This window comes from Podarcis vaucheri, assembly GCF_965113315.1.
Source record: "Podarcis vaucheri genome assembly, chromosome: 9".
In the NCBI taxonomy this organism is placed as follows: domain Eukaryota; kingdom Metazoa; phylum Chordata; class Lepidosauria; order Squamata; family Lacertidae; genus Podarcis; species Podarcis vaucheri.
The window spans coordinates 16,286,858-16,298,414 of record NC_138767.1 but is presented as its reverse complement, the minus strand read 5'-3'; the positions used below and the strand labels follow the sequence as shown (position 1 = coordinate 16,298,414).

The window sequence follows — 11,557 nt, the reverse complement described above, 5'->3', positions numbered from 1 at the left end:
TCCTGTCTCAAGGATATGTCTGTTTGAATAAGGTGTGAGCCTGTGACCTGGCCCAGGAAATAAGTATTTTACCACTACAAAAGAATGGCCAGGCTCCCCAGGCAATCCAATCAAGTAACTTGCCAGACAGGAGATAAACAAGGACAAGAGAAAAACAACATTTAAATTTCTGTGATGTAGGTGGGATGTATCTGAGGGGTGGTCTTAGGTTACACCCCTTCTGTGATGTATGCATAATGTTTCTGGGGATGGTCTTGATCTAGAGAATGGGAATTTCAAAAGTCTTTATAAGCCCTTGCACGGCATTTTAGGGGGTCCTCTTCCTCTCCTGCGTGTGAGGGGAGCACCCTGTTGCAACAGATTAATAAAGATCAGGCTTACTAGCTGCTTTGCTTCTCAATATTCTCTGGTTGGCCTCTGTTATTTTCTCCTACCAATAGGGAACCTATGTAAGGACTCTATATGGGCTCTTGGATACCCAATAAGGGAAAAGGGCATATTTTTATTTACAACACCTACTTCACAGCATTGTTGTGAGAGGAAATTGAGGAAAGGGAGAACCATGTATGGTGTCCTGAGCACTGAAATGAGGCTGCATTTTAATGTTGTATTTTAATCTTGTTTTTAAGTTGTATTTTAATCAATTGTTTTTTATCCCTGGTGTTAGCCGCCCTGAGCTCGGTCTTGGCTGGGGAGGGCGGGGTATAAATAATTTTTTTTATTATTATTACTACTCAACTAAATATAAAACCCACAAACAACTAAGATCTGTGACCATCTGCAATCTAGTTTCACGAACAGGTTTGCTTACAATAGTGTGCAATATATAATCACACAGGTTAATTGCTAATAGAGAAATTGCATCCTTCTAAGCAACTGGATGTGTTCCCCCCCCCCTTGTTCATCACTATTAAACACACACACACACACACACACACACAACTTAGTAAATGAATAGCCTGTTGTATTACAAAGTCCTCCCAGCTGTCAGCTAAGTCACAGACGAGGAGGAGGAATTAAAATGAATCTCATACTGGAACTCCTGTGGCTCGTAGGCATTATAATCTATTCGTACCTGGAAGCTTGTGTGAAACTTGTTATTCCTGCGAAAAGAAAATCTGTCAGTGGTGAGATTGTGCTTATCACTGGAGCGGGACACGGCATCGGAAGACTCACTGCCTATGAATTTGCCAAACGGCAGAGCAAACTGGTGCTCTGGGATCTAAACAAGGTACAAAATAGCTCCCCCTTTGAAACCCTATAACGAATGGGAATGGTAAATGCTGGTGTGTGGAAGTAATGGCTAGCAGGCTTCCTGGGTTCTTAGAATCATTTGCAGTCAGTCCTACTCATGTTTTCCTGGAAAGAAACTCTATTGACTTCAGTGGGATGTACTGTGCTCCTTCATTAAGTCCATTTGCCCTTCTGCGGCAGGCAGGCGGATTTGCAGGCAGGCCATGGGGATGCTCCCAGGATTGGTATATGACCAGCTGGATTGTTCCCTGCCACCCTTTTGACAGGTAAGGGTATCCTGTTAAAAGGATCCGGAAGGGATGGCTCCTTTCTGACGCCCAGATGGGGGCTAGGGCCTTTCCACTCCTCTGAAGGGAACCACTTGGGGGATGCCCTGATTTGACATGGGTCATAGGTTGGCTTCACTCTTGGAGATACTTCCAGCAGATGGGCTGGAGTGATATTTGTGGTGACTTATCTCAATGCCTATGGCCTAAACCTACACATCTGTAACCAACAAAGTTGTGGCCCTATTTAATCCCATAAAACTAAAATACTGTGTACTGTCTAGTTATTTATCCTTCCAGGAACGAGGCAGCCACAGGGCCTTGGCACGCAAATATGCCTAGGGCTGCACTCCGTGTTTGCTTATAATGGTAGCTTCTGATCTTTGTATGGGAAGATGGAGTAAAATCTACAATGGCAGCTCTCAATACTCTTTTGCAGCATTGGGCAGATTATTGTTGTTGTTGTTTTGTTATTATTTATTGAATTTACATACCGCCCTAGACCCAGAGGTCTCAGGGCAGTTCACAGAAAAGATCAACATAAAAACCACAATATGTATAATCAGAATAAAAACAACAACCCAATAACACACACACACACACACACACACCCATTCAAAAAAGAGCCACATTTTAAAAGGGCATAGGATGTCAATCAGATCAACCAAAGCTCTGATTAAAAAGGAATGTCTTTGCCTGGTGCCTAAAGGTGTATAATGAAGGCACCAGGCAAACGTCCCTGGGGAGAGCATTCCACAGACGGGGAGCACTGCAGAGAAGGCCCCGTTCTCATGTTGCCACCCTCCGGACCTCTTGAGGAGGAGGCACATGAAGAAGGGCCTCAGAAGAAGATCTTGGGGTCTGGATAGATTCATATGGAAAGAGGTGGTCTTGCGGTATTGTGGTCCTGAGATATTTCTTCGTAGGTCAACCATGCCTCAGACACCTCCCTTTCTTTAACAAGAAGCACTGTGGGAAATAGATGATTTAGAAAGGCAAGTTGGAAGTTGAGCCACTTTTTCTTTTATGTCTTAAAATGGTTTGGATTTATGTTCACTATAAAGTTTCTGACTCTGCGGATGCAGTGCTGGCAACAAAGCCCTCGTTCTCATTAGTAAAAATGTTTGAAGGTGAAATATTTGAATACTACCCCCTTGTCAATTGTCAGACATGTTTTGAATAGAGTGAGAGGGGGAGATAATCAGAGTTGTGTAGCTGGGTTTTCTCCTATTGCAGATGACAGATAGGATATAAACACTACAAGTAAATAAATAAAATAAAGCTACACACTTGCCCCAGGCTGGTCTAGTTAGGCATGAGTGAGTATTTAAGTTCACTCCAAAATTGAGACTAAATGTCCATATCTGAAGTAACATGCTCAGATCAGAATGTTGATATGTGGAGTGTATAGTTTGTTAAAACTTACATTTCATGATTAACCTTTTGGTGAGGTGGTTTGAGGTAGAGATGTTAGAGAATTCTGCCAGAACCGGAAACAAAACTGACAGGAATGGAAATAATGCAACTGAATACAAGTAGGATTTGCTACCATTGTAGGGGGCTTAGGTCCATGAGCATTACATAACTAGTTACATTAGTTTCTGCACTGTTTTTGATGTTTCCCTTCTACTGCAACACATTGAATTTAACAGCATAATTACATTTCTCCAATGAAAATAGGGACATCCCATTCCATGTTGATAATTTTACTATTTATACCCCACACATCTTACTTGAGGTGGCCCAGCCACTCTGGGCAGCTTCCAACATATGTAAAAACATAATTAAACATTAAAAAAACCCTTCCCTATACAGGATTACCCAGCCTTTCTCAACCTTGGGCCGCCAGATGTTGTTGGACTACAACTCCCATCATCCCTGACTGCTACTCCTTCTAGCTAGGGATGATGGGAGTTGTAGTCCAACAACATCTGGGGACCAAGGTTGAGAAAGGCTGCTTCAGACAGCTCGGGGATTGGACACCTCCATACCCTCCAACATTTATCCAATGAAAAGAGGAACATCCTAAGGAAAAGCGGGACATTTGGGGATCAAATCAGAAACCGGGACAGCTTCTCTAAATCAGGGACATCCCTGGAAGATAAGGACACTTGGAGGGTCTGTAATTAACTGTTCGTTTCAGCCATAGCGGATAGCAAGATGAGTAATGTAGCAAAAGCCGAACTGTACAGAAATGAAAACAGCACTGATTGCAACAAACGCAGGCTGAGATGCCTCCTTACATCCCTAGTTTGTTCATTTGTTCCTTCATTTTCTGGGTGCTTTATAAAATTCAGTGCTTGCCATGCTTGCTGAAAATTTTTGAATAAATATCCTTTGGCAGTAGCAGTACATTACAACATGCCGTCTCTTACTGAGTAATTGTAAAAGAAGAGGAAAAGATGGTTGCCCCCATGGACTAGGTGCCTGAGGGCAGCCATCTTCTTCCTCACACACACAGTATCCCAGAGTGTACTTTAGAGGCACCATTTCACATCAGTGGCACTCCTCGAGGTTACCTGGTGATGGTGACCACACTGCAAGAATGGCTGGTACCTGACATTTTAACTTCCCACAGTGTCCCGGAGCACCAGACATGGTGTTACTGTGGGGCATTGTGGGAAACTAAAATGGAGGCTTGACAGACCCAGGTGCCTGGCAAGAGGCTGTGCCTATCTCTGCTATCCATGTGGGGATGGCCCATCCAAATGGAGCCCATTTCTATGTGCATCAGCCAAAACTCTAATCCGAAAACTGAGTGATCAATTCCTGGGTTTTATCGGAGTGGTCAAGCTATCCCCACTTGGAGGACAGAGACAGGGCCAGTATACCAGCCCCTGCCATAGGTCTAGGTGGACCTGTGATGTAGGGCAGTATACAAATTTAATAATAATAATAATATGCAAAAGATGGAAGGAGCCAGGTGTGATTTTTGCACTCTATGGCTAGTGGCCATGTGGGAGACCTCTAAGCTCAGATGTGCATGGATGAAGTGTGGTTACTTGATACTAAAGGGAAAGCACTCTGAATATGCTCATCTCTTTGCTATGTTGTGTATTCTGAGGTTGTGTATTTGGATAGGGTCTTGGGCTAAGACCCTACTCTTAATAAACCAGAGGTGAGGATCTGTGCCCCTCACAGCTGCCGTTGGACTCCAGTTCCTATCATCCCCAGATAGCTTGGCCAATGGCCAGGAATGATGGGAGTTGTTGATGTGGAAGGCCACAGGTTTCCTGGCCCCGTTTTAAACCTTTCCCTTCTGTGTATAGTTAACTTATGTAGCATTCCATATATACCACCTTCCGTCTGTGATGACGTATCAGGGGTCAGCAAACCTTTTCAGCAGGGGGCCGGTCCACTGTCCCTCAGACCTTGGGGGGGGGTTAGACTATATTTTGAAGGGGAGGGATGAATGAATTCCTATGCCCCACAAATAACCCAGAGATGCATTTTAAATAAAAGGACACATGTAAAAACACACTGATTTCCAGACTGTTGGCAGGCCGGATTTAGAAGGCGATTCGGCCAGATCCGGCCCCCGGGCCTTAGTTTGCCTACCCATGGCGTACATGATTTTGCCCCTGAAAGGCAGTGACTGGCCCAAGGTCATCTCATGGGCTAAGTGGGCCTTTGAATTCTGGTCTCCCAGATCCTAGCTAGACACTCAGTTATGTACAGAATGCAAGGAAATGAGCCATTTTTCTCCCTTTCTGTGTGGCATAGCATGGCGTTGAGGAAACAGCTGAAGAGTGCAGAAATCTCGGAGCCACAGTTCATGCCTCTGTTGTGGACTGCAGCGTCAGAGAGGAAATCTACAGTGCTGCAGAGAAGGTGAGACCTGAAAGCGGCAACGTTTGTTTGTTTGTTTGTTTGTTTGTTTGTTTGTTTGTTTTTGTGTGTGCCCCCCCTTTCTCTCATCCCCCTCCCATTTATGTTATATCCAGCCTGAAGAGCTCTGGAGTACTCAAAGACTTCCTCACTATTTTGTGATATTTTGTTTAGTCCTATAATAAAGGTATTGCCTGCCTCTGGATTCTGTGACTGTAAATCTAATCCCGGCTGCTCTTCTCGTTTGTCACATTTTAAAGGTGAAAAGAGACATAGGAGATGTCAGTATTTTAGTGAATAATGCCGGTGTGATAGCAACAGCAGATCTCCTTTCCACCCAGGACAAGCAAATACAGAAAACGTTTGAGGTCAACGTGCTCGCTCATCACTGGGTAAATATTGTTACGGTACTGCTAATTGGTGCTTTTTCTCTATTAAAAAGAAATGTTTAGGGGTACTCTCATTGTCCTACTCATATTGAAATACTGCCCTTCAATGAGGCTGAACTTAGATTCACAAAATGTTTAGGGGTATGCGTACCTCTGCATCCCCCCTGATGTTAATAATAATAATAATAATAATATTTTTTTTTTTTGTTTATATCCCACCCTCCCCGGCCAAAGCCGGGCTCAGAGCGGCGGCTAACAGCAAGTAAAAATAGCAGAGTGGACATAGAATCACACAGTCAATTAATTAAAATGCATTCTAAAATCAGTTCAGAATCAAATTAATGGCTAGAGTTCTATGAGGATTACAGAAGGAAACAGGGGGTCAGACTGTGCCCTGGCCAAAGACCTGGCGGAACAGCTCCGTCTTGCAGGCCCTGTGGAAAGATGTCAAGTCCTTCAGGGCCCTAGTCTCTTGTGACAGAGCGTTCCACCAGATCGGGGCCACGGCTGAAAAAGCCCTGGCTCTGGTTGAGGCCAGCCTAATACATTAAAAAGTACTAATACACTGCTACAGTTATACCTGATAATCCAAACTAAACAATGACCAATGCACTGCTGTTATTTAAATGCTAAATATTATGGTTGATACACACTTTGCCATAACTTAAGCTGATTTCCATGGAGGGAATCTATTCGTTTGGAGGCCGACACCGAGCTGGTCATCAAAATCATCAAGCTACACCCCTTTTCCCAAAAGCAAACATATTTTCAAAAGCAAACTGTTTTAAGGGGGAATGACTGTCTCCTCCACCCCAAAAACCCTAGGCAGAAAATGCCTTGCAAGCAGGGCATGCAAGGAAGTAGCCATTGCCTGGGTTTAAAATTCATTCTTCATAGACAGTTGGGATAGCTCAGCTGGTAGAGCATGAGACCCTTGATCTGAAGGTCTTCTCCAACTCTACAGTTCTATGATTCTATAAAGACCTTGGGCGATCAGCGTAGCTCCTATTTGGTGCTCATCACCCCTGAGGTTAATGTCATAGAGCATGGGTGTCAAACACAAGGCCCGCGGGCCGAATCCGGCCCGCCAGACCTCGTCATGTGGCCCGTGGCATCAAGGGCGAGGAAGCGAGCTTCTCATCCTTTTTACTGGTCCCGACCCAGATTTTAGGGTCTGCACTCTGGCGGAGGCTCTCTGCCTTTCTAAAAAGTGACCCACGTGAACAGCCTTCCCTGCCTGCTTGCAGATAGGGCTCCAACCAACGCGCCCCAACGGCGCTGCCTACTGGCCGGTCCCGCAACTTTCGCCTCCTCGCGGGCCGGGCAAAGAGGCTTTCTGCTCGCTCGGTCCAGTCCGGGGCTCGCTGCGGAAGAGGCGGTCCCGCGAAGCTGAGCTCGGAGCCGGCTGCCTCCGCCCCTCGGAGCCTCCCAGGCGCGGCTGCTCGAGGGGGCGGGTCGTGCGCGCGGCAACTTTTGGAGCCCAAGAGAGCCGCGGAGGCTGGCAGCGAGGGCAGGGAGTGAGAGCCACGCTTGGGACACCACTCACTCACTCGCTCGGGCCGCAAATAGAGGCCACTGCGGCGCTGCAGCTGGCGAGGAGATGGCCGGGGGCGCGGGCGGCAGGGCCAGGGGCTGGCTGGGGGTGGCTCTGGTGGGTAAATAGCGGGGCCGGCAGGCGGGGAAGGGAACGGCAGAGGCGGGTGGAGAGCGGGGACCAGGCACAGATCCTGCAGCAGGCAGCGCGCCCCGGCTGGGCTGGGAGAGGCGAGGCTGCTGCCGGTTCAGCTGCGCAGAGTGGGGTGGAGGGAGGCGGGCGGGCGGGCGGTGTGCCACACCGCAAAGCAGGGGCGCCTCCCACCCGGAAGAGGACTGCGCCGGCATCTGGGCGGCTGGAGCAAAGTGGGAGCCTACCAGCAACTTGGCTGCGGGAGCCTGGCTACGAAACACCGCCCCCCTCCCCACGCCAACACATCGGCAGCAGGGCTGGGGGAGGCAACATTTGCTTCTGCTCTGCTCTGTTGGGACAGGCTCCTGTCTCCTCCCCATTGGAGCTCCAGTCTGCCTGGAAGCCCATCTCGTCATCTTGTAAAAAAATCATTATTATTTCTTCTTCTATTCTTATTTAAAATCGTACTGGAATAGGTATATTAAATAGTGTATAGGTTCAAGACAACACACACCAGTGCCTATGGAAAAATAACTTTGAAAAAGTCCTACAGATACAACCGGCCCTTTGAGGGTGACCAAAAAGCTGATGCGGCCCCCGATGAATTTGAGTTTGACACCCCTGTCATAGAGCATCTCCAGCAAAGAGAATGAAGATGCTTCCTTCCTTTTCTTGCCATGTCAGATCCGTAGCATCTGATGGTGGCGTGCCACTGCAGACCAGCCCCAATGGGGAAGTTCTGTTTGAGGCACTCCATCAGGGTGTGACAAGGGTGCAGAAACTCACCATGGGCAAATGGTTGTGGATGAGCTTCCTCCTAGCTTAGACACTGGGGCAGCTGATGGGGTGTGGGAGTAAACCTGAACAGGTTTGTTTGTGGACGGAGTGAGTGAACTCGTCTTCCAAGCAAGACATGGAACTCTAGGTAACGTGTGGATGTGGTTCATGAACTTGCATCCAGCGTGATTACGGGGTATTTGTGGGCTGGGGGGGCGTTGAAATATTTGTTTGATTTCTGTTGCATTTTTATTGAATATTTCACTTGCGATAATATGCTCTTTAGGCCAAAAAGCAGCATATAAACAAACAGTAATATAGCAAAAAGAAATACTAGATATGTGGGAATCTAACAAAGTCTTCCCCCTTCTTTTCAAACTTCAAGACAACAAAAGCATTCCTGCCAGCAATGATGGCAAAAAACCATGGCCATATTGTCACTGTTGCATCAGCTGGTGGGCATCTGACAGTCCCTTTTATGGTGTCTTATTGGTGAGTGTAATAGAAACATTTCTGTTCATACCAAAGAATGCTCTAGAATTAGTCTAGAATGAAATTGTTACGTCTTCTGTGTTCTGTGTTTGCCTGAGCTTGAGTCTGGGCTAAGGATTCTCAGCCCCTGTGTTCTGATTCGATACATGATATACAATCACAGGACATTTCAGGATTTGGGCCTCTGCCATTGGCCCTTAAACTCTGACTTATGATTCGCAGCTTGGAAGTTTAGCCAGCCAATCACGTTGGGAGTGGGAGTGGCCTAGGCCTTCAGAAATGTATATAAGCAGTTGCTTTGCCCCTGTTGTCCAGTTCTGTAGTTCAATAAAGGTTCTTGCTGTTATCACTATGTCTTTCCTTGTGGGTGATATCCAACAAAGGCATATTCAGGATAAACCCACTGAAATCAGTTTAAGTGTTGTGAAGAACTTTGGTCAATTATAAGTGATTTATTTTCTGTAAGTTTGTTACTAATTCTCTAGTATTATCTGTCTTAGCAATTCATTGATAGCGGCTATATTTTGAAAGCTTGCATGTTGCACATACATTGGGTAATGTATATCAATCTGCTACTGGGTCAAGTTCATGGTGTTAGTACTAATAGATAAGGTCCTTTACAGCTCAGGACCGGGTTACCTGAGAGACTCCCTTATCCCTTACACACCCAGTCAATGTCTGTGGGAACATTTCTCCGGCAAGTTCCAAAGATCTCTACTGTGGCAGGGCTTTTAGTGTGCCTGCCCCTGTTCTGTGGAATAGTATTCCTGTTGAGATGTCACAGGCATTGAGATATTCCTACATTGCAGGGGGGCTGGACTAGATGACACTTGGGATCCCTTAAAACTCTTTGATTCTAGGCACCCACAACTGGATACATTTTTCTTCTGAACGGTACAGAACACTGATCCAAATCCCTACTCAGAAGTCAGTCCCACTGAATTCAATGGGGTTTCTTGTCAAAAAGTATTTTCAGGACTTTCCCAGGTGGACAAATATCTCTTTGCTATGAGTGTCATTTTTTTAGAAGTTGTATTAAATGTATCAGCTTTTTGTGTGTGTGCTATTAACTGTTTTTTTCTGCCTTTATTGTCCAACATCTTGAAATGGTTGTGTAGACGGTGATTAATAAATTAATAATAATATTAATAGCTAAGAAATGTTTTCAAAGATCTCCCAAATCTCCTCTTCCCCTTAGCTCAAGCAAGTTTGCTGCTGTTGGGTTTCACAAAAGTCTGACTCAAGAACTGTCTGCTTTGGGAAAGGATGGGATAAAAACTTCGTGCCTTTGTCCAGTGTTTATTAACACTGGCTTTATTAAAAATCCAAGATCAAGGTAAGGAATGAGAAGGCTCTTTTCCTTTAAAAAAAAAATCCCCTTTTGAAACAGCTGCTCCTGTTCAAGAAAAACATGAATACCAGTCTCCGGATCCATTGAAAAAAAATCTGGTCACCATAGTCTACTGACATATCTGTTGGCTGAACAGATTCTTATTCTTCCACCACCACATGTAGTACGACTTCCTCTGTCTCAGACTGTGCTGACTCCCCCCACCCCCACCCCTGGTTCCTGCCTCACAGGTGGCATCAAACCCCATAAAATCACTGGTTCCTTCTCCTGGATCACTTTCCTGGTCCCCTGCCTCCGCTCCACACTCTTCAGGGTCCTGTTGGTCACTGACATTATGGGATTAATTCCATGGGCTAGCAACAAAGGGAACCATTACAGTGCTCCTCGGGTTACATACGCTTCAGGTTACAGACTCCACTAACCCAGAAATAGTGCTTCAGGTTAGGAACTTTGCTTCAGGATGAGAACAGAAATCATGCTCTGGCGGCGTGGCGGCAGCGGGAGGCCCCATTAGCTAAAGTGGTGCTTCAGGTTAAGAACAGTTTCAGGTTAAGTACGGACCTCCAGAACGAATTAAGTACCTGAGGTACCACTGTAGACTTTTGGAGGGATTGCAGAGAGTTAACAACATTTAAGAAACATTCTGGCAATTATTATAACAATGTTGCTACAGCTAATCTCAAATTGCCCCATATCCATGTTTCTGGCAACATTTTAGTGAGTGTTTTCGTTTAACCGCAGGTTGTCGCCTATTCTGGAGCCTGACGTAGTTGCGAAGAAACTCATCAATGGAATTCTTTGCAATCAAAACATGATTTTCGTTCCTTCGTTTGTGAAATTCCGCCTGCTGCTGGAAAGGTATGTGGGGTGCACGTAGGAAAGGACCAATGAATTTCCGAGTTGTTATTTGGGTTAAAAACATGCCTTGTGGTCAAAACAACATCAACAAAAAACAGGCAACCAAAGCCAAGTACCTGTATCTAAAAGAATTCTGAGCTTCTGTGACGGTTGTAACTTGATGCTTCTATTTTCTTTGCAGAATCTTACCCGAGCGTGCCTTGGTGGCTTTGAACAAGTTCACAAACGTGAAATTCGATGCAGTTGTTGGAAGCAAGGGGAAAGAACATTAGATTAAGAGATGCCTTCACTTGGGGTGTATATGAATCCATTATTCAGGTGTCTGATTAATGCCAGGCAATGGGTAAATTATGTAATACCTTGTCTGTAACCTGCAGATGGAATCCCCTGAACTTCCCATCCCAAATATATTAAAAGCACAGTATCTTGGCGTGTATATTGCTTCTTGGTATGTTGCAATCATGTACTTTCTTCCATTCTTTACGTTTATATGCCACCTTACGGGAGCAGCTCATCCATTAAGGCAGAGATGCCGCGAGGCAGCCCTAGAAGCTCCTTGTTGCTTTCGAGGAGGAAGAGCGATGAGCTGGTAGCAAGTTTGTGACTGTGTGGGTGTACTGGCAGAGCCAGTTCCACTGGCGGTGTGCCTGTGCAGCTCCCCCTTGCAGTTCCCTTG

General features: G+C 45.7%; 1 protein-coding gene across 1 annotated transcript; it reads left to right on the top strand.

Annotated features, from left to right (window-relative positions):
- The first annotated feature begins 977 nt into the window (after nt 1–977).
- HSD17B11 (hydroxysteroid 17-beta dehydrogenase 11) lies at nt 978–11,317 on the top strand. Its single transcript, XM_082236810.1, has 7 exons — nt 978–1,231; nt 5,244–5,351; nt 5,609–5,740; nt 8,566–8,672; nt 9,871–10,008; nt 10,765–10,881; nt 11,063–11,317. Exons 1-7 carry the CDS (start codon nt 1,022–1,024, stop codon nt 11,151–11,153), a joined length of 903 nt encoding a protein of 300 aa, XP_082092936.1. The 5' UTR covers nt 978–1,021; the 3' UTR covers nt 11,154–11,317.
- The last annotated feature ends 240 nt before the right edge of the window (nt 11,318–11,557 follow it).

What these genes read in the sequence shown, in the direction of transcription:
- HSD17B11 (XM_082236810.1), top strand. Translation starts at nt 1,022, where the DNA reads ATGAATCTCATACTGGAACTCCTGTGGCTCGTAGGCATTATAATCTAT. An exon ending in ACGTGCTCGCTCATCACTGG is followed by an intron (nt 5,741 to 8,565) that starts GTAAATATTGTT and finishes TCAAACTTCAAG; the next exon opens with ACAACAAAAGCATTCCTGCC. An exon ending in CCTTTTATGGTGTCTTATTG is followed by an intron (nt 8,673 to 9,870) that starts GTGAGTGTAATA and finishes TCTTCCCCTTAG; the next exon opens with CTCAAGCAAGTTTGCTGCTG.